At 46.2% G+C, this 22,607-nt stretch overlaps 3 protein-coding genes across 6 annotated transcripts; 1 reads left to right on the plus strand and 2 right to left on the minus strand.

Annotated features, from left to right (window-relative positions):
• Nucleotides 1-1,281: 1,281 nt before the first annotated feature.
• On the minus strand, nt 1,282-9,637 carry tnpo2b (transportin 2b). The gene is made up of 24 exons (XM_079279379.1): nt 9,476-9,637; nt 8,693-8,792; nt 8,361-8,436; nt 8,049-8,198; nt 7,577-7,683; nt 7,320-7,453; nt 7,153-7,234; nt 6,261-6,383; nt 6,034-6,152; nt 5,875-5,935; nt 5,597-5,768; nt 5,139-5,291; nt 4,793-5,018; nt 4,527-4,698; nt 4,227-4,421; nt 3,933-4,091; nt 3,666-3,753; nt 3,465-3,563; nt 3,283-3,378; nt 3,086-3,161; nt 2,456-2,555; nt 2,301-2,375; nt 1,528-1,657; nt 1,282-1,419 (listed from the first exon to the last, which is right to left on the minus strand). The coding sequence occupies exons 2-23, from the start codon at nt 8,789-8,791 to the stop codon at nt 1,550-1,552; spliced, it is 2,670 nt and encodes an 889-aa protein (XP_079135505.1). The 5' UTR covers nt 8,792; nt 9,476-9,637; the 3' UTR covers nt 1,282-1,419; nt 1,528-1,549.
• Nucleotides 9,638-10,585: 948 nt separating this feature from the next.
• On the minus strand, nt 10,586-11,151 carry rln3b (relaxin 3b; the record flags this gene model as incomplete). The annotated part of the gene is made up of 2 exons (XM_079278582.1): nt 10,586-10,866; nt 10,977-11,151. 2 exons carry the CDS (start codon nt 11,149-11,151, stop codon nt 10,586-10,588), a joined length of 456 nt encoding a protein of 151 aa, XP_079134708.1.
• A 1,034-nt stretch (nt 11,152-12,185) lies between these two features.
• rfx1b (regulatory factor X, 1b (influences HLA class II expression)) lies at nt 12,186-21,448 on the plus strand. Of its 4 annotated transcripts, none has more exons than XM_079279220.1 (18): nt 12,186-12,317; nt 13,384-13,733; nt 15,553-15,650; nt 15,772-15,861; nt 16,916-16,989; nt 17,119-17,401; nt 17,497-17,678; nt 17,756-17,875; nt 18,043-18,164; nt 18,280-18,398; nt 18,546-18,649; nt 18,751-18,902; nt 19,060-19,157; nt 19,489-19,638; nt 19,744-19,955; nt 20,044-20,197; nt 20,280-20,325; nt 20,435-21,448. In XM_079279220.1, exons 2-18 carry the CDS (start codon nt 13,412-13,414, stop codon nt 20,605-20,607), a joined length of 2,499 nt encoding a protein of 832 aa, XP_079135346.1. In that variant the 5' UTR covers nt 12,186-12,317; nt 13,384-13,411; the 3' UTR covers nt 20,608-21,448. The 4 variants fall into 4 exon arrangements, with proteins under 4 accessions (XP_079135346.1, XP_079135348.1, XP_079135349.1 ...); XM_079279222.1 differs by having other exon boundaries at nt 17,503-17,678; XM_079279221.1 differs by having other exon boundaries at nt 12,283-12,306.
• The last annotated feature ends 1,159 nt before the right edge of the window (nt 21,449-22,607 follow it).

Raw genomic sequence — 22,607 nt, forward strand, 5'->3', positions numbered from 1 at the left:
AAATAGGTCAAATAAAATAAAAAGTGCAAAAACAACTTAACAGTCACTGAAAATAGCATTAATTCCAATATCTTTTTTTGCGTTAATTGTGCGAATTTAAGTCCACTATAGAAACAAAAATTATCAGTAGCAGCAAAACAAAAAAAGGAAAAAAGAATATGGACCACTTTTAAAACATTAGAAAGATCACAATGACATTGCCAATTACTGTTTTACTTAAGATATCAATATGGCATCAAAATGGATATCAGTACGAATGTAGACATAAACACACACACACACACACACTCAGTCATTCTCACACATAAACACAGTTAACAGGTGCCAAGGACATTGCGGTGGGAGTCAAGTTTTAGCTCTGTACCATATTTTAAAAAAAAATACATATTTCACACACTGTTAACACAAAGTGAGGATTTACAAACTGCACATGCGCACATACACACACACACACACAAACCCTCAAAGAGGACAACTAAGGATGTGATTTTTCTTTCTACTGTTTCCTCCCCTCTGGTCAGAAAGCGAATGTGTTAGCCCTAATCCTCGCTTACTGGAGGAACGGTGTCTGTGAAGCCACGAGGAAAGACTCTTGCTCTCTCTCTTTTTTTCTCTTCCTCTCTCTCGATCAGGTAGAAAACGTGACAGGAGTATGTCTGATAGATGGATAGCTCTGTGAAGCAGCACTAAAAAAAAATGAAAGGTAGGAAACAGAGGCGGACAGCGAGATTATCTTACAGCTAAGTAGAATTCAGTGACTACAGATGAAGTAATTCGTATTGAATCCTATTCCCCGGAAAAGACAGATATCACCCAGAAAACCAACAGAGTTTAGACCCCTGTCCGTCGGTCCCTAACTAAACGTAGTAGGTCTCAAAAAGTCAAAATAATAGTGCCACCCAGTCGGTTCCGTGTGCAGCGTGTATGTGTGAGTCTGTTTTGGTCTGTCTCCGTCGGTCAAGCTATCGGTTACTCTCGAGTTTAACAATCCCATTAACATCTCAACTGTCCCTGTTCTCCCAGTGGTAGACCTTTCTGTGGCTCTGTTTCCTGCATTGTAACGGATTTCCCTCCCTGTCTTTCCCTGAACTGTCTCTCTGCTGGTCTCTCTCTCCCTGCCTCCTCTTTCCCCAGCTTGTGTATGCCTCCATCTCTCCTCCGTGTACTTCTTTCTGTCCCTCGCTATCTGTCCCTACCAGTTAGTTTTTCTGTGTCGGGTCCCTGCCTAGTTAATCTAGAGGAGTCCCTCTTATCCCACCCTCCCACCCGCCCACCCTCCCTCTATGGACAAACACATAGGGCGTGGGGGCCGTCCGTCAGGGGGAGCGGCCAACAGCGTCCCTCTCCCTCCCCCCAGATCAGGGCAGTGCAATACACAGATGGATGAGTTTCCCATTCACCCTCCTCCTGCTGGCTCACCTAGGAGGACAGAAAACAATGAGGTTTACTTCAGTATGAACATCTGTAAACCTTTGGGTTATGATAATATATATATGTATGTAAAGATAATGATGTGTGTGGGATTACCTCTTGGGTGAGTGTAGAGAATCTAAACGCCGTAGCAGGCTGCCAGTCGCTCCTTCAGCAGTGGGGGGAACTGCTCTGAGAACTGCTGCCAGTTCTCCTCCCCGACCTGCTCCTTAAACCCATGCAGGATCTGGAAAGGGGCCGAAGAGAGAGGACATTTCTATTTCAGGCACATCGTCAACATCCTGCTATACAACGTCTGCATTTCATCTGCAATAATATTTGTATTATACTACGTGCAATATCAACGTCTCAATATCATGCTCGATATTACACTTCTATTTCGTCTCTTGGTTATACTCCCAAACTGTGGCATCCGCGGATAGCTGCAGCCACCACGGACACGTGGCAGTTCTGTTCATACTGTCCACTTGAAGGACGCGTTCCAAACAGTCGCAGAGGATTGATACCCTACCAATAGCAGCGTAGTGGTCGCAACAAATTGGCGGTACATGAATGTCAGTACAGAGACTCTGCTTACTAATTCACAGGTGAAACACCGCTGCCGTTTCACGCCCCTCTGTGTACCGAGCATTTTTTGTCAGTGTTGACATAATAGCTGGTGGTGTCAGGAAGCAGCCAAACAGGACGAGCTGTTCCAACCAAGCCAGAGAAGGAATCATCAAATCAGCAGCGGGAGAAGAATACGTGTGCCCAGTGCGCTTTCCTTACTCGGTGACAATCCGTATCAAATCAAGCTGAAGCAGAGTGACGATGTTCACTTCTCTGCAGAACTAGAGCAGCGTCACAGTGATTCCCTGCGAGCTCCTCACCTTATAGAACATGTCTCTCAAATCGTCCTTAGGATTCACCCAGGAGGCCACTGCGTCACAGAAGAAGATGAAGTCCTGAACAAACGGAGGAAGAGGTGAGAAAACATCTGCTGGTGTAAAACCGTGACTCCATGACTACAGTGCTAATGTCTCACCTGCACCACACCTCCTGGGTTCACACCGATCATCATGCAAATCCCGCGGAAGGCAGAGTCCTTCTCCTCGTTGTCTCTGATGTTCCGCAAAGACGTACACCTGCCGTATGCAATATCAACCATTTAGCAGCTGTTAGACTCGATGCCGTCACTACTTACAATCCTCTTGTTTTGTTCATGAAATGAGAACAATTAGATGTCAACAGCCTGTCGTCGTCTTTCTGTGTGGGAGGATATTCGTCTTTTTATTCTAGGCTTGAGAAAACTCAGACTTCAGCGTTTCATTCTCACTGCAAAATGTAGTTAAAGAATGTCAATACTGCAGCCCTTGTAATGCTGTTTGCGGCAATGTGATCGCACAAAAAAGCCAAGAGGGGAAAAGGAGAAGAATAAGAACAGAAATGCCTGATAGGGACAAAAACAACTGCCACAAAATGTGTCTCGCGAGTACGGATAAGCGAACATAATCATGCTCAGAAAGGAAAGAGGGAGAATGTGGTGAGACCACAGTGGATGACAGAACACGGGTTGTGATAAAGGGCAACTGTGCAGATGGTGGACATTTAAATAACACCACAAAGTTGTCATAGCTGGTGATATTAAAAACAAAGAGATTAAATGTTCCCTCACCAAGGTCGGATAAACTGAGGCAGCATGGGCGCCACCTCCTGAGGACACACGTAGCCCAGCCGCCCGATGGTGATGGCTGGAGCAGGAGAAAGAGGAGTCAGGACAGCTGTTAGAGTAGTGTGTGTGTGTGTGTGTGTGTGTGTGTGTGCGCACTAGCATGACGCTAAATGCTAGTACAATATCTGTGCATCACGTACCGGTGTTCTCCAGCAGGGTCTTGGGGGTGTTGGGTCGATTGATAATCTCAACCAGCTGGGTCAGAACCATATTGATGTACGGCTGCATCTCCACTCCTGATGGAGAGACGCATCAATTCACTGCATCTCATATCCATCCGCACTGAACTGTATCACGTAAGAGTAGATTTGCTCCAACTCACCCATCTGCATACAGATCTCTCCGATGGCCCAGGTCGCATTGTTGCAGACAGAAATGAACTCTGGGTTCAGATTTGTCCCGAGGATTGGCATAAATTCAGCTGCAGGACACGCACATCATACAAAATATCACATTAGACACACGGAAAAAGAAAGGAGGACGATGGAACATCATGTACTGTGTGTGAATCAGAGATCATTACCAATACACGGTTTGACGTGAGGGAAGCACGCCTTGGTCAAGTCCCCCAGTAGAGCAAAGGAACTCTGTCGTACTTCAGGCATCGTATCCTGGGACAAAAGAGACAGAGAGACAAAGACGACTGTGAACACACGCTGTTAACGGAGTGGAAGGCTTGGCCAGTGGCACCCGACCAACCGCATATTGACTTGGGCTTCAAAAAAAGTTTTAGACTCGACTAAACAAATTGAAAATAAAAATAAATAAATCACACATGGGCTCTCCTCACCTGCATGCACTGGAAAAGCAGCGTCATGATGTTACTGCGGGACACCAGCGTGTCCACGTGGCCCCCCAGTCCCTCAGCTAAGCCGCTTAAAAGATCCAGAGCCACAATCATGAAGTCCTTGTCGGGTGCTTCGTACTGGTCTGGCTGCTGACTGTACATCTGTGACACACACACACACACAAGAGAAGGTGGAGAGAAAAGGTCAGAAATGGGAACGAGGGAATGAAGTGGCATGTATGTAAAGCAGGGAAAAACATGAATTGCCTCTGTAGAGTCCATGTGAGTGTGGCTCACCATGGCCTGAGCCAGCGTCTTCTGGACCAGGGTGACGCAGCGCTGATAGACGGGCTCGCAGTAGGGGAGGAAGCCGCTCTGCAGCGCCGTGGCAACGGAGGACAGACACTCGAGCAGAGGGAAGAGATCTTTGTCTTCGTCCTTCAGCTCGTTCCACTTGGCTATCAGCGGAGGCATCAGCTTCTCTATGTACTCCTGAAAACACAAGTGTGGGATTTGGGCATGCGATTCATTTGTTCCCATAACTGCTTATTGTAATATGTTACATGCGAAAAACAAGGCTGTGCATTCTGTACACACGGGCTGGTTGAGATGGTGTCCCACAGAGTCCGCCAGTGTTCCTATGGCATCGTAGAGGATGAGCAGGTTCTTGTGCTGGTACTTCCCGAAAGCAAAAACCAGCGTGTCCAGGATGAAGCTCAGGTAGGGCACCAGCTCCGTACACGCCTCCTCCTCCAAGGTGGCAAACGCGCTGCAGGAAAGACGAGACGGGTTCCAAAGATGTAGGAGCGAACAGTAACAACACGCAGTAGAGTCGAACGTACGGAAAAAAACAAGAGCTGTACCTGCATGCTGCTTCCTGTACCCTTTTATTGCCATCCAGGATGCGTTTGAGCAGCTCAGTCATGAGGGGTTTGAGGTGAGCGTCAGGAGGCTGGCTGACCACCCAGTGGGCGTAGCGGCTGAGGGTCCAGCAGGCGATGGAGCGGACCAGGGCCTTCTTGTCGCTCAAACACTGGATGAGGTGGGGGATGAGCTCAGGCAAGTAAGGCGTCATGCCTTGCATACAGCCTGGAAGGACAAACAGTTTCATACATCTAAAAAGGAAAAGTCCAACCTTTTTGGAAATATGGCAATTCACTTTTAACATCAGAAGCTCAACAGTGCGCTACAATAGAAAGTCTTTCTCACCCTCAGCGATAGCTCCCAGCACAAGGATGCCCGACTCCTTGATGACCCAGTCAGGGTGGAACAGCAGTCCTTTGAGCAGGGGCAGGAGGTGGGGAAGCAACTCCTCACGAAACACATTGGCAAGAACGTCCAGAGCCGCGGCTGAACACTTCCCTGGAAGAGGAAACCAACCATCAGCATGAGATAACTTTGAAACTGTAAAGATGCACATTTTTATTTTTTTATTTCTAATTGCTTACCTCCTTTGAGAACATTTTAAATCAGTCACAGTAAATACGGAACTGTACCTATCCTCTGTTACTTTATAAAACTTTATTAAAAACACAAATGTTAACACACTTAACAAAATCAATCGATAAAGTAGCATTGTTATGGTTAAAAAGAAAAGCTATACTGAACTTTAAACATTGTTGACATTGTTTTAGTATTGATTTCAAAGTCTGCCACGTGTGACTTACGTAAGTTCCAGTCAGACAGTGCGTCGTCGTCGTCGTCATCGTCGTCGTCGATGTCCTCTCCCTCCTCGTCCTCTCCTCCTTCGTGCTGCAGAGTGACGGTGCGCGACTTGTGGAAGCGAGGCTTGATGTCTTGCTCGCTGTCAGGAACTGCCTCGTCCTCTTCGACGTCGCCCTGCGGGACGACGGGGAGCGAGGTGAATACAGGATGGACACGGGTCAAAAAGGAAGAAACTAAAAGAAGTTGGAGGAGCTGGGGGACATCCGATGTATCCGCTCACCTTTAGAAGAATAATGTCAATCTCAGAGTATTTCATCCCATTCACTAGGGTGGGGATCAGTCTGTAAAAAGAGACAGACCCCCATTAATTATCAGATGGACCTCATACAACACTTGACTTTCACTGCCATGTCATCGACTTAACTATGTCAGTACTTACTGGACCAAGTGGCCAGACAGGGCCTCTTTACAGACGGGCTGTTCAGCCAGAGTCAGCCAGAACTCACAGGCCTCCAGAGCCACGTTCTCATCTGGGTCCTGGGTCCGCTGCAGCATGTACTGGTGACAGACAACAAGAGGCGATGAGGAGGAGGAGGAGGAAGGAAAGGAGAGCCACACATTGTCAGTTTAAAGTCGCATGTGAGATCAAGTCCCCCCCCCCCTCACCTGGATGATGCTGTGCATGTGTGGGATGAGGCGATCAATGCGGACTTCCAGCAGCATGACCAGAGCCCTGCAGACGTTCTTCCGCACTTCACTGTCCTCGTCACCGGCCAGTGCAAACAGACTCTGGAGACGAAAGAAAGATTTGCAGGGAAGACAATGAATGGGGGAGGGGGAAACGGTTAACAGAAAGTTAACAGAAGCAACTTTCACATGTGCAGTTTAATCCGTTGTGCTTTGCAGCATCTACATCTCGACAGTGTTTGAGAGGGACCTGAACACCGACCACACCCCACCATGTTATCATAAGCATTGATGACAAAGGTTGAGCCGGTCAATTCAAACCAACTTCACTGTTAAACTACATCAACACTATCGGGTAGAATGTGTGTCCATATTGTTGAATGAATCTGGAAAGTGATGTTTTCAATGCTGCGCCTTTATCACGCTAACGGTTTTGAAGCAGCACAGTTGACCCTGAAGAGAGGTTTGTGCAAACTGCACCAGCTACTGTGCATTTGTAACTATTCTTAGAATTATATCAAAAATGAGATGACTGATTTCCTTCAGCACCATTAATAAGATAAAACAATAGTTCAGCATCATGTTGCAGTGAACAATCTCTCCTTTTTTACATTGAAGGAACTTCTTGCATCGCCTCAAGTAGCAGATGCCAAATATCTCACAAATGCAGTCTTGCTATGGATAAAGCCGCATAAAGTTAAATGGAACTTAAGCACAGCAGACACTTGTATCCAAAGTAAAAACACATTTTCCTTTTAATAGATAGATAGATGCGTTGTTACATATTTCATCTCTGAAAGGAGCTAAAAGTAGGGAAGCAAACTTTCAAAACAATGGAAATTCAACCAGAAAATCATTTTGCCATGCTCACCTCAATGAAGGTGTCGATGTTATCCATCAGAGCCTGAGCTCGACCGATGATGAACTGGTTCACACATGCTATAGCATGGGACCTGAGAAAGAGAGACAAACAAGGGGGATCTATGATGATGATTCTAACAGGGAGAGTGAAAGTCTAAAGACTGGTGTTTCACTGACCTGATCTTGGGGCTGCAGTGCTTGAAAAACTGCAGGAATTTGGGGATCATGATGTTAAGGGGTCTGTTCAAAGCATCGCTATCCAACAACTCGGATGAATCCTCGCAGATCTTCTGCAACGCTCCAAAAGAACCCTGAAAGAAGGTGGAGAAAAATCATACAGAAAGAATGTTACAAACAAAGTCACAGATGTATATCGGATTATCACATTAACAATGCAAAGCTACTAGTGTTGTGTGCAGGCAGGCGAGCTTCACCTCGCAGGTGTTGTAGTTGTCCGAATTGAGCAGATTACAGAGCTGAGGCAACAACTCCGGCCAGGTCTGCAGCTCTCCTTTAGAGGCTATGGTCGTGATCAGGATACCTTTACGATAGAGAATAGAAAGGTTATACACGGGTCAGTGATCCGACCAACAAGTTCAATTTAGCACCAAATCGGTGTGACAAATGGTATCAACCGAGAAATCGCTGCAACAATTTACGAGGCATAAGAGAGCACGGTGATCGCCATCATATACTTCCATCATAATGTTCCAAGGCCTCATTCACCTTTCCCTATTGTGTTTAATGAATTAATTTCTATTTTTGATTTATAATTCGATACAGCGCTCCCTCCCACACAGCTACATCACCTACAGAAGTCGAACCACCTACAGAGTAGTCTGACTCACACTGGCTAGGAAACAATGCAGCAAACACTAGATTTCTCTTTCTCGGTAGAACACCCACCGATCGTAGCCCTGATAAGCGGCGATGGGTCTCCGATGTTGTTGAGGCATTCTCGTTTGATGAAGTCACCCACATTGGGAGGGAAGTTCTGGTAGTGAGCCTTAACATTGTTCTTCAGGATCAGACCGCTGAGAGAGCGAGTGGGCTCGTCTTGAGGGGGAAGGCAGCAGAGAGGTTGGGATAAAGAAATGTTTAAAATGGGAAAGAGAAGGTAAGACACAGAACTATTAGCAGGGGACAAGCAAGATCAATTAGTCAATGACAACCCCGTTGTATTGTCAGAATCCTCAGATGTGACATTCACATACATACCCTCAGATTTGAGGCTTGTGAGGACAAAGATGAGATAGTTGTTGAAATCTGGAAACTGATTAAGTTGCTCCAGTTTCTGCAAGCTATGTTAAGGAGTTCAACCTTCCACACACACACACGTACAGCAAACGCTCACACACCCTCACATACCTCGTCATCCTGCTTGACATTTGGGAGTATGGACTCGTAAACAAATCACAATCAAATCACACCAGTACACGCAGCTCATGCAAGCTGCGCATGACAACACTTTGGCGTACAAGCTCTCATGCAACTAGCTAAATCTCACACCTTTTTCTCTCACCCTCACACACACACAGATATAAGGATACTTCTTGCACAGCCCTCTGTGTTGCTGTGTCTGGGGACTGAGAGTCCTTGAGTAGCTGAAGCACTTGCTGAAGACCCTGTTCGTCTGGCTGCCACTCCATCCTACAGGACACAAACGCACACATAACCTGTTTAGGAAGCATGTACTACATATACGGGTTCTTAAAACCCTTAGCCCCCACCTGTAACCTCAGCACTTCGTACGTTACTACCGAAGTAACGCTGAAGTAACGTAAAATACGCAGTACAACCAGCATGTGATATAAGTAGTTACTAACAGCAACAACTTGGCCGATATTACGGTAACTGTTGTGAACTAAATTCTAATAATTGTACACTACAGTCTACAATGTAGCAATGCCGTTACAGCGAGTGTAGATTAACATTGTCCGTTTCTGGCGACATCATGGGACCTAAAAGCCGTCCATTACGTTGGCTAGTAAGTAAGTAACAGTTGCATTAATAAGTAGCCACAACAGCAATCAACCGTGATGTGGACAGCCGTGTTCCACTTGAGGCCCAGACGCCAATGTCTGGCTCTTTCAGCTAGCATGCTAGCTTAGCGTTGCTATGATGCTTCACACGTCCCAGGTTCACACGTAACGCGGCTGCAAGACGATATCTCACGGGACGTGATGTTGCGCTATGAAAGTAATGTTTATAGTCAAAGCAACAAAAACAGCGCAAAATGGAGAGCATTAATACTCATAACAGAGCAGTCGCATATCAGCTACCAGTAGCATGGCTACCTAGCATCATCTTGAAAGTACCGCGAAAGATTTTACCTGGTCACTCCGGTGTGGTAGATCTATATTTCTATAGACAATAGTGCTGTAACGATTAACATTAAATACAATTTATCGGCGATATGTGTAACTAAATACAAAAGTGTGATATCTGTGGGTCTGTGTGGTTTCTATGCTAGCTGGTAGGTGACAGAGATTGCATGCCTTGCAATCAAGCCGGGTGATCAGTTTGATCATGTTCGGCTTCCGTAAAGCTGGTGGACAAATCGTCCAGCAGAGTAACCGTGGCTACTGAGTTTACCCTTAGTTATACAGCCACAGTGTCTATCAGTTTTAAATGTTTACTTAAAAGTTCGTTGGTTATGAAGATGCAGCACATATTTAAATTCTGTGAACACATATGTTATTTGAATCGTTTAGTGTTGTGTTTAATTCCTGACCACCAGATGGTGTCAGCTTCAAAATCCTCCATCATATAACTCTGTGTAATTGATCTGTGTGAACTGCTACTTGACACAATATCATGACCACAAATAGCCTACACGCTTACAATTACTGCCACTGTGAAGCTTGCTACGGTCAGTATATATGACAATATGTCTCAACATGACTGTGCTAATTGATCTCTGAAAGGAGGATTCGCAAATTCTTATGATCTCATAAAATAAACAACCAAAGTCCACCAGCATAGGCTTCACAGAGGTAGTTTGTTGCTGGTCTATTATGGGATGCAAAGCACACTTAATATGTGTCTCATGTAGCGTCCCTGTAAAATCACAGAAAGCAGCTATAATTCAGTGAATGTGAGGCCTCTCTGTGTATTCATATCGTCACCACCACTTCCTATCATTTCGAAATCCTTGACAAAACTCAAACTGTATTTCTGAAACAAGGCTTGAGAAAAGTGGAAGTGTTCCAAAAGCATGAAATATCATTTTAGTGTGTCTTTTGTAAGAGGAACGGATACTGTCAGACCAGCTACACAAAGCTTTATTAAACAAGTCAATACGTGATAACAACAGTAAACACATTTTGAGCACACATACACATTCCTGCATCAATAGTCAACAGGTGGCCTGTGAGTTGGATGGGATGTGGAGTTTTAAGTGTGACGAAATGAAGGAGCTACGTAGGAAAACAGTGGAGCTCTCAGCACAGAGAGCTGATTTCACTCTTGCTACAGCCCCACTTGCAGCAGGCATTGGACAGTCCGACCACGACATCCCGTCCTTTCCTATCTGCACTCCGTAGAGCTTCCAGCAGCTCCTCGGAAATTGGTGAGCGAGCCGAGCGGCTGAATCCAGCAGCCACAGATGCCTCGTGTAATGTTTGATCTCTCCATACTTGGGACTCTGCAGGATCCTGCTCGCCAGTAAGCTGAGGGATGGAATTTGTGTTCCATGGGTCAAAGGCCTCTTCCCCAATAAGAGCTGATGAAAAGCAGAGGCAAATCTCTTAATATTACAGTTTGACTCGAGGAAAACACGGCACATCATGAAAAAATGAACTTGCATCCAAAGACTCTCATTCAAACTCCTACCTGAGTCTCCCACACTTCTCCTCCAGCGAGAACCACCGCAGGTAAAGATGACTGCTCGTATGAACTCTCTTCCACACAGTTTCACCCCAAAGAAAGCGGGATGGGCATCATTCGACCGCACCTTGTCTACCAGGGCCACCAACAAGCCCAGGGTCAAGAGTGCTGCCTTCCACATGTTGAGAGGGAAAAGATGCCGTAGGTGTCTCAAATGCTGCTTGAAGTGTCTGTGTCGTTTATGTTTCTTTCTGGACAGCTCGTTTTATAGGCCTCAGCATCTCAGATAAGGACCTCAACTCACCTCCACTCTTCGTCATGTCCAGAGATACAACCGGGGACCTTTACGGGCAACAATGCACATTGAGAAAAAGACAAGTTTTGAGAAAGCAGCAAATGATGCCAGAGGGGATTTCAACAGAGCTCTTGGTTATCTCACTGTGACCTTTTGCTGGCCTTTCTGTCCCTTACACCAGTTGGGCTGTGCGGTGTGTCACCACACAATCTCCGTCTGACTATCTGCTCTGCCATGCAATGGATGGAGATCACTATCCGTTCACCTCAAAGATAACTAGGCTGCGTGCGATACAATGATATTCACTGCAAGTGGCACATACACACACACACACACAGTACAGAAGATTTCAGAGGCCAACTGGTGATACTACAGCAACTCAAATCAATCGTCAACTTCTATGTGGTGTAATATAAATTATTAATACAAGCCTATAGGGGGGAGGGGGTATCAGAATCCGGTTCATTGCCACGTAGCTTTTCACACATATAAGGAATGTGCTTAGGTGTAGAATTGAAGAAAGTAAAAATAAAAAATATTTTGCAACAGTTTAGACTGAAAGAGCGAAACAGGAACGTGCAGGGATATATTCTGAGGATGTGCAAAGGTTGACAGTATTAAGAATAAAACGAAGATGCAATGTACAGATAATACAGGGTAATAAAGTCCAAAAAGATTTGCACTAATGTAACTCATATCGATGATAAATGGCGGCAGCAACATCAAGCAATCTAAAAAGTAAGATTCAGTGAGAATGAAAGTGGTAATTTGACGTCCGGCTCTGGTGAAAGTGACAGACAGGAACTGTCCACCAATGAATGGCACGGTATTTTACTGACGCTACGACCACCTCGCAAGTCAGCCAATCAGCATTTAGTGCAGGGCGGGGCGATGACGAGAGGATAGCAACAGTTGCCCCGGTGAAGGCAAGGCGCCATAGTCACCGTAGTCCTGGCGACAAGAACCAAGCAACGGGAGTCAACAACAACAACCTAAATCTAAGGGGAAAAAACTTCAACGACTTAAAAGGATAATATTGGGGTAAACTAGAGGTGAAAAAGTGATATATCTCATAATTATCATTTCATTTTTTCTCATGACGTATGTGGTCTCGTGCTTGTTTGTAACCGTCGTCGTTACGGTGGTAGTGGTCGAGCGCGTGAGTGATGAAAGTGGTTGCTCGCTTCTTTTCAATCGCACACTGTTGTTATGGCGATGTCAGATATTTGATAAGAGCACAAGATGGCGGGTGTGTCTTGTAGTGCCGCTCGTACTTTTCTGGCTGATGTGTTAAGATTGTTCAGTTTTTTGTTGTTGTTGTTGTTACAGTTTCGATCATGATGAAATGATAAGGAGACGTGTGTGGTGTCACGGCTATAGATGTGTTACCGATCCGACACGAGGAACTAGCTGTAGCTCTCGGTAACGTCGCAACTCCACGAGTCCTCGCTGAGGAAGCGATCACCCGTCTCCTCAACTCACTCTTCAAGCTCTTCAGAAAGCCTGAGATCGATTAGGAATAAACTGCTCCCGGAAGTCATTCGTGTATGAGTTCTAAATGCTGAGCTATGAGTGTATAGTGTACTTCATCATCTTTTTGTGACTTTGAAAAAGTTTTTGGTGTGACATTGAGTCACTGCACACGGTGTGCCGGAGGGTCGTGTTGGTTTACGCAGGAGTGGCTTATCCTCCAGTGGGATGGACTAACGTTTTGACTGACAGTGGGTCCAAAGATGAATGAGTTCATTTCCAGACGATAATATCTGCTACTGTCCATGGTCGAATACTGTCATGTATTTTAAGTGTGTCATTTAGTTGATTTGTTTCACCTGAAACACTCTGGTCACGCCAATGAACCTTGTTTTGAATATATATGTCATTGCTTTATTTATGGTGCTCAGATGTTCATATGTGACCAAACAGGAAACGCTTTAGGCTACTGATGGTTTACAACAAAAAGCCCCACGTCCTCCACTGGTTCGTGTCCACGTGTGCACACACACGCACGTGTCAGCGCACACACTCAAGGTCCGTGTAGCCACACCACAGAGGGGTACGATAACATGTATGTTTGGTAGCACTCTCATTAATGAGGGCCGTCTCTCGTGTTATCCGCAGAACTCGGGCCTTCGAAGCATCGGTTGCCATGGCAACTTCTGGATACTCCGAGGACCTTCAGCCTCAGCAGGCCAACGCAGTAACCATGGCAACTCCTCCCGCCACCACGACCTCGTCCGCGAAGACAACGGCTCACTTCCTGTCCTCCGAGATCCCGCCGACCTCTGGAACCGCTGCCTCGAAAACTGGACAGGATGCACTTTGTTCTCAGGCCCCGCCCACCGGCCAGAGCCAGAAGGTTCTGACCACGCCCACGCAGCACTACGTGAACCCAGAAATACAGCATGCTGGGGTCCAGAAGAGTAATGGGCAGAGCAACTCGCCCCAGTACATCATAGTAACCGTTACAGGTGAGAGACTATGATGGAGGGGACACATACCTGCACTCAGACATGATACAGGTCTCTCTAGCAGGATATGGAGTACAGTCTGTGCAGGCGGCAGTGTATCTGGGTAAAAGCAACAGGCTGGGTCCTGGTTGGAGACTGGCAGTTTGTCTGGCACATTGTGATTGATTCTAGTTATCAAACAGTGCAGAGGGGAGGTGTGTATGCATCTTTGCCTAATCATCTTTAAAGTGACCAGGGCCTCCATCTCTTTAACGTTGCATCAAACAGTGCTTTAAACAATTAGTGCATTAGTTGATCCACAGAAAATTAATTGTCAACAACTTTGATAATGAATTGAATCTTTAAGTCATTTATCAAAGGAAAAGCTCAAATATTTGCTGGTTCAGGCTTTCCTCTGTTTTACATCAATGTAAATTGATTATCTTTAGCTTTTTTTAGACTGTTGGTCAGACACCATGATACATTGGGTTCTAGGACGTTGGAATGGTCATCTTCACTGTTTTCATAACATATTATTATATACTGAACGATTAATCGGTCTCAGTCTGGTTGGGTGGGTGGTGCATACATTGTGAGGAACGTGGCTGACTGATGGACAGAACCTGACTTAACTTGGACTCTGCTGCTTTTGCTATTAACAGAGAGTCTGTGGTACAAGACATATGTAATCAACATGGCCTTAAGTGTGCAACCCTGCAGTTGAACAAAAGATAAGATAAGCGAGTATCTGTGGTAATTCATGTCATGCATGCTCACGCGGCTTTGGACCGCTTCCAGACCATTGCTTTTTCAAAATTATATTTTGAATTAAAAACAACAAATGAGTTGGTACTTTTAAGATATGGTGTTGGATATGAGAGAGAGCTGACCCTGGTGTCTGCCTGCATGTTTATTTTAGGGCCGTCTATTCGTAGATCTTTCCTCCTGCTGGTATCAAGTAACACTTTGCACTTTCACACAGAGTGACACTCGAAGGCCTGAGGCACGTCGAAGGCTCATGAAGGAGTACGATTGCTGAATAACTGCTTATTAAAACCTCCCTCATAGCTACGGGCTGCAGTACAAAGAGCTGGGCTCTTCTCAGTACAGTTATGCAGCTCACGTAGTAATCACGCACTATTAAAGAGGTGTACTTTAGCTATTGTGCTTTTTGTTCTATTCATACTTTTATTTACTTAAAGTTTGAGGTATAAAAGTTGCCGCCAGACAGAAGTGACCAATTCGATGTTTCGGCAGAAGCCCGAGGGAAACGCTGTAACCTCTAAGTGTAACATATTATGTGTTCATTGCAGCTAAAGTTGTTTAAATAAAAAGTAATTTACTTCTTTCACTTAAGAGCAGCACAGTGAGAGCAGCACGGTGCAAAACAGTTTTAAGTAGATTGTTTTTTTTCACCTGAAGGCTACAAGGAAGTGAATACCACCCTCTCCTCCTACCACCCTCCATCCTCCGTCTCTCGCTCTACCCCATCATCCTTCGTGTATCTCTCATTTCCCTCTCTCATCTGATCTGCATGTTTACAAGATGGAATGATTCCTCTCTCCATCTGGCGAGATTAGCTGTCCAAGGCTGCCCTTCTGCATGCAAGATATAAGGATGAAAGCAGAGTTGGACATACGCACTCTTTTCTCCTCCCCACTGTCAGTCTGTCCTCAGTGGAAGAAAAAGAAAAAAAAAACCTTGTTGTACGATGTTCTGCGGTGACTGTTATTACGATTTGGAGGCAGTGTGCCGTGAGTACTGAACTTGTGGTATTGGTGGCTTTTCTGTCGATTTGTTCAACCGCCTGATGAAAGCTCTCTCCCTCTGGCCTCCATAGAGGGCTCTGTTCACTCCAATGACAGCCTGTCAGACTCCAACCCACCTGCCCCCGGTGTTCCCACTCAGGCGGTCCAAACAGTGCAGCCCACCCAACAGGTAAGATGCAGACATATACACAAACACCAATAGTTTACCGTTTGACCACGCAGGAGCATGTCACAGCAGATGGTCGGGTGGCCATAGTTCCATCTGACGCTGTGGCTTTACTCACCTGCAGAGGTCAGTGTTGCAAGCGGTGCCGCAGGCAGCCAAGAGGACTCAGTCTGGCCACATCAACACGCTGCAGTCTGTGCACATTAGCCAGGAGGTAAACAGACAGACAAGACATGTCTCGTATCATGTGAGAAAATATACAATAAATAGGTTCGATGAAAGGTAATTTGTGCATCTTTTAGTGTTGATCTGCTCTCTGCTACAGGCAGATAGAACGAGAGCGATGTAGGCGAGAAAGCCCTGTGGCCATTCTGACAAAACGCTTTGCCTGCTTTGCATGTCTTTTCACCTCCATCACTACGGCCTGTGCTGTACCTGGAAACTGAACTCTGCAGAGTGAGCGAACGAGCTTGTGTCATTTTATACAAGTGACCTCTACGGATGACACGAACAAAGCAAAAGGATAACATTTAGAATTTTTGACGGTTTACAATGATTTCAGGGCGATTTCAATTATTTTTCAGGATGGCTGTGAGACGGTGGTCTTCCATTTATAAATGTCAGTAATGACAGTAAGCAAACCCTCTTATCAGCCAGTTATGGAGCAAAGCGCTCTTCCTTCAGGCGAACAACAATATGCTGAGTATCAGAAGAAATATGGTTAATTTATTATTATCTCTTTCACTCTCCGCTCATTGCTATTTGTGTTAAGTTGGATGTCTAGCAAAGAATGAGTCAAAATCTGCTCCAATTTATGATTTTATACTAACAGTGCATGTCCTTTTATTTGAATCAAACCCCAAAGCTGCAGTTCACCTGACTTTTTATGTTGCGTTTTACCATCAGCTTATTGTTTGTTTTGCCAGGATGTTTCCAGCAGCAGCAGGCAGCTGTTCTCTGCCAAAAAGCTTTTAAAAAGCCACGATACACTATCTGCCCTCTACATAATGACACGCAGACAAAGCTACTGACTCACTGGGGAACAGCTAAAGAGACAGCTTCTCTCACAAGAGTTGATAGAGAGCAAGAACAGCGCTATAAGGAGAGTGCATATTGGACTTGCTCCTCGGTGTGTAATAGGCAACTGTTTGCCATAACTTTATAAGGTAATAATATGTTAATATTGCGTTAACAGCTTGTTCTGCTGCCCTACAGTGGCTAAAAATGAAGGAATTCTGCATTAAGTGTCCTGTTTGATTCTTGTCCAGGTGGAGCATGTGTACTCTGGCCAGGTGCAGTATGTGGAAGGGGGAGGAGACGTGACTTTTACTGCATCCTCCATGTGAGTAGAGAGGAAGCTGCTCTGTGTGCACGTTGACACACACACACGATCGATCACACACACCGTGTTACTTTCCCAGTCACACTTTTGTATGTTTGTGCGTGCGCCTACACGTCTTTTCCTGTCCAGTCGATCGAGCAACTACCCTTTCTCCGACTCGCCCCTCTACTCCCAGACCCCTCCCACCTCCTCCTCCTCCTACTACGAGACCACGCCCACCACCGAGTCAGACATCACCGGCTCTGTGACCTCGCAGCCGGGCTCTGTGGCAACAGCGGGAGCCAGTTGCGGGGCAGCTGCTGCAGGCGGAGGGGGCTACCTCATTCAGGGAGGTTACATGTTAGGAGGAGGGGCGGCAGGTGGAGGAGGGCAGACTTTCTCCAGCCCCAACTCTCGCGCCCCACCCGCTACCGTGAGTGCTCCAGTTCAAAGGGAACAATGTACTGGTTACGATCGGAGACATGAAAGTTCATAAATTCAAATTGTGGCACGGCCCGTCTTCCCTAGGTGCAGTGGCTGTGTGATAACTATGAGGGGGCAGAGGGGGTGAGTTTACCTCGCTGCACCCTCTACTACCACTACCTGCTGCACTGCCAGGAGCAGAAACTAGAGCCCGTTAACGCTGCATCCTTCGGCAAACTCATCAGGTCTGTCTTCGTGGGGCTACGTACACGGAGATTAGGAACCAGGTATACACACACACACACACACATATATTTAGCTCGACGAGTATCTCAGGGCATAACTCATTGTGTGTGTGTTTCAGAGGGAACTCAAAGTACCACTACTATGGTCTGAGGATCAAATCTGGTTCCCCACTGCTCCGGCTGATGGATGAACAGCAGCACATGGCGATGAGGCAGCAGCCTTTCTCACAGAAAAACAGGTAGCCACACGAGGCCGCACCGGTGTCCCTTATCAAGACTTCGTGGTAGATGATCCATTCAAAGAAGACGTATCAGTCGCTTAGCTTACGATGGTATTGCAGCTCCAAGTGCTTCCCTGTGACTCTTTCTCACTGTCCCCCTGATTGATGGGTATTCTGTCCAATAGGATAAAGCCGCTTCATAAGGCACAGGGGATCAACAATGGGACATCAGGTGGGATGGGTCAGCAGCAGGCGGGGGCACTGTGTGATATTTCGGCGCAGGTGCAACAGTATCAGCAGTTTCTTGGTGAGCAACAAATGTTCTCATTTTATTTAAAAGAAAAGAATACTTTTTATTTGTGTCCTCTGTACTTTTGGTACTCCGCTGTACAAGCCGTGAACGACTGCTGTCTCTTGTGCAGAGCCATCGAGGCCTCTGCCGGACTTTGTGGACATTGATCTGCAAGATGGAACCCTGCCTGATGGGATCCTTTTAGAACACCTCAAGGCCTTCCAGACTCTCTACAGAGAGCACTGTGAGGTAGGCAGTCATGGACAAAGACGGGACACGCACACTGACCTCAGCTTTCTTCTTTCTCCACTCCCACGCCTCATAGCCTTGATGTAGCTACTGGTTTGGTAATGGTTTCGACACCTCCGTGGTATTGTGTGTGTGTGATCCCCGCAGGCCATTCTGGACGTGATGGTCAACCTTCAGTTCACCCTCGTGGAGACACTGTGGAAATCCTTCTGGAGGTTCAGCCAGAGCAGTGACACAGAATCACTCAACCTGTAAGTGTCATTAACACACTCAGCCAATGAAAGAAACACTGGCACGTACATCTCATCCACTGCTGTAACGAGTATGAATGTGGTGTCCTCTCCCCCTCCAGGCACAATGATTCGGAGAAGCGTCTGCCCAAAACGTGCCTGGTGGTGCTGTGTAAGTATGAGCCAGTGCTGCGCTGGACGAAAGAGTGCGACAACCTGCTCTACCAGACTCTGGTGGAGATCCTCATCTCTGACGTACTGAGACCCATCCCGAGTAAGTCTGCAAGGCCCGTAAGGGGCGTCTATACAAAACTGTGGAGTGAGGCAATCAAGACTAATTGACTGATTTACAGCAAAGGGGACTTAATCTGGGGGCAAGTTCCTCTGTGTTTAAATATGAATGTAAACTCTCAACACCATCCCTCCCTCAGGTGCCTTAACTCAGGCCATTCGCAACTTTGCCAAGAGTCTGGAGAATTGGTTGACAGGCGCCATGATGAACATCCCAGAAGAGATGGTTCGCATAAAGGTATTTGTGGGCTTCTGCACCGATTCGCTGTTAAGACAGAGCTCTGCAACCATTTTCTAGGTCAGATGTTAACAGCGTTTCAGATCTATCCAGATGTTGTCTAGATGCAGTTCAGACAGTTCACATCTGGCAAGGCAATGCCTCTTAAATGTCTGGAGTTTTATTGTTGTATTGATCTCAGTGTGTCCTCGGTGTGTCTTGGGGTGCTGTAGTCTCGTGAATGGATGCACATCAGCCCAGAGTGTGAACTGGGCCCTTAGTGTGGCTGCCTCTTGAAATGAGCCATCTCCTGATTCCTCCTCCTCCTCCTCCTCCTCCCTCTGTCCTTCAGGTGGTGTGTGTGGGCTCCTTCTCCCAGACGCTGCGCCGCTATACCAGCCTGAACCACCTGGCCCAGGCAGCCCGCGCTGTCCTGCAGAACACAGCCCAGATCAACCAGATGCTCTCAGACCTCAACCGGGTTGATTTCACTAACGTACAGGTGTGTACTGCTATCTCACCCTCCTATCCATGACTGTACACTCGTGTTCTGAGTGAAATAGAGCAGAAACATGACCCGTGTCCCCCCCCCCCCCCCCCCCCTCAGGAGCAGGCATCCTGGGTGTGTCAGTGTGAGGACCAAGTGGTACAGCGGCTGGAGCAGGACTTTAAAATGACTCTGCAGCAGCAGAACTCTCTTGAGCAGTGGGCTACCTGGCTGGACGGTGTTGTCTCAGAGGCCCTGAAGCCCTACGAGCACAACTCCGTCGCCCTGCCAAGGGCTGCCAAGGTCTTCCTGCTCAACTGGTCCTTCTATAGGTGAGAGGACAAAGACAAACTGTGTACAGTGTGTAAAAAGGATTTGGTTTTATGTGGAAGATAATTGTCTTCTGTGCCTTCTGACCAGCTCTATGGTAATCCGGGACCTGACTCTGCGCAGTGCTGCCAGCTTTGGCTCCTTTCACCTGATCCGCTTGCTGTATGACGAGTACATGTACTACTTGATAGAACACAGGGTGGCCCAGGCTAAAGGAGTGACACCCATTGCGGTCATGGGAGAAGTACGTGTCTGCACATACAGTCACATGGGATCAGTCTGATGACGCATGTTTATAAATGTCCAATTCTTAATCTGCGTTGCAGTTTGCCAGCGCTGTCAAGAGCCGAATCTCTCGCGACCTGGAGAAAGGTAATGTCACCGCGATCCTCCTCACAAAATATGATCAGTTTCATATGATCAGCCGTCAGCCTGTCATCGGGTCACTTAATGCCACGTCAATGCCCCCTTTCTCCATCAGAAGAAGAAGAGGACGATGAGGACGAGGAGAGCGAGGACGAGGGCGGCGATCTCGTGCTGCAGTCCAGCTCTCTGAGTGCGATGGATGACGAGAAGGACCCGATGGAGCCGCCCGCCAAGTTGCCCAGGACCAGTTTCAACCTGCACACTCTGACCGACGGCACACAACCGTAGCCACTCATTTGTAGAATTATCTCTCTCACACACACACACACACACACACACACACACACACACACACACACACACACACACACACACACACACACACACACACACACACACACACACACACACACACACACACACACACACACACACACACACACACACCTTTGCTTTAAGTTTAACATCGTGCCATCCCATTCTGACATTCTGTGTACGCTTCAGGTTTTGCAAACAGCTGCTGTTTGGTGTCGAGCGTGTTGTCGTCCGGTGTGTCTGCAATCATGTGAACATGTGGAAGAGCCTTTTTGTACTTTTGTGCTGCTGCCATTCTTCTTCTCTTTGCCTTCACCTGATATGTTACGGTCCTTCCCTCTTCCCCGTGCCTTCCCTGTTTTCAGTGGCTAGTTGCCTGGAGCCACTCCTGTCCAGCCTCAACTCTATTGTACATAGTCTTGGTTCCCTCCTGCCCCGCCGCCTTAACCACTGACCTGATTGCTGTGGAAAGATGAGAAGTGTTCTTCTTTGTACTCTTAAACTCATAAATATCTCCTACCTTGCCTTTAAAGCAGTGACTATGCAGGGAAGCATAGTGAACAGAACTGGCTGAAATATACATTTTTATTTTAAATCTCAGAGTAGCATCTGGAATGATACTGCATTATGAATTTTGTTGGGACGTGGATGTTGACTGACAGCTAAGTGCGGATGCCATATTTTACTTCGTCATTTCTTATTAATATGGCCGATGAACAGATACCCTGTGCCTTTGAGAGATTCCTAGACAGAGCAAAAAGCTTGTATTCTATATATTCTGTATTGGTGGATTAATAAATGACGGTCCTGTGAAGTAGTCTTGTCGTGAATGTTTTGCTGTGAAAAAAACCACAATGAAACATTGACAGTCCAGCATCGTCGTGATGATTCTGCCCAGTTTGCTGTTTTTTAATCCAACCATCATTTTATCTACTTATCATCCATTTATCTCTATTGTACAAACACACGCACACGACAGACCGACTGCTGGACCACCACACACACACCGTGGTAGATGCTAATCCCACCCAAGAACATTTTGTAGATCACCTATATTATGCACCTTTTGTGAACATTGTCAGATATCTAAACTATTCGTATGTTGTTCAACCATTATTGCCTTAAGAAACACATTGTGCTCTGTGCACCTTCCGGATAACTGAACTATGTTTTTGTTGCGATAGTGGATCAAGCATGTGAACATGGTGACTTTCCAAAGAGCACATGCTCAACCAGCAGCATGAGCAGATGTTGTGCTGTCTGAATACCAAGATCCCACCAAAGAGTAAAAGAAGAGTATATTTACATGTGTTTATATGGTGAGGGCAGACTACAAAATAAAAACTGCTGCCTGCCATGTCACTTATAAAGACTGACTGAACCTTTTCTAAATCCTCTTGATGTGATTCAGAAGACTTTTGTACTTCAATGTGTGATCGACGTTCGTAGCTTTATTCTCACTGTTAACTAAAAGGATGTGATTGCTCTCAAAACTTGTGCCATATTTATTTTATTCATGGGACCGCTCTGGACTTTGTTCATGGTCATTGCTCAACCATATCACCTACAATATTTTGGGGCCTTCAACATACTCCAGATACTTAATTGCACTTGCATAATGTTGGGAAACTCATGAGAGCTCGATTTTAATTCTAATAATGGTAAAAACAGAAGCAATAGAGACTGAGATATCCTTAGTATGGGTCAAGCTCCAAAATGACTATATTCAGACGTAATGCAACTTAAAAGCATCTTTTCTTCAACCGTCGCTGCCTCTTTAATGTCCACTTCTAACAGAGGCCTCCTGTTGATAGAATCACAGGCTCGCCACTCACGTCGCAGTTAACATCCATCTGTCCGAAATGTCTTCGCTTCATCATTTGATCCCATTAGAGATTTGTGTGAAATTGTCATAATTAAGGTGTAAATTCTTGAGTTAGGGTCAAAAACCATGTTGTGTGAGGTCACAGTGA

The sequence above is a fragment of the Melanostigma gelatinosum genome (assembly GCF_949748355.1).
Source record: "Melanostigma gelatinosum genome assembly, chromosome: 11".
NCBI lineage: Eukaryota > Metazoa > Chordata > Actinopteri > Perciformes > Zoarcidae > Melanostigma > Melanostigma gelatinosum.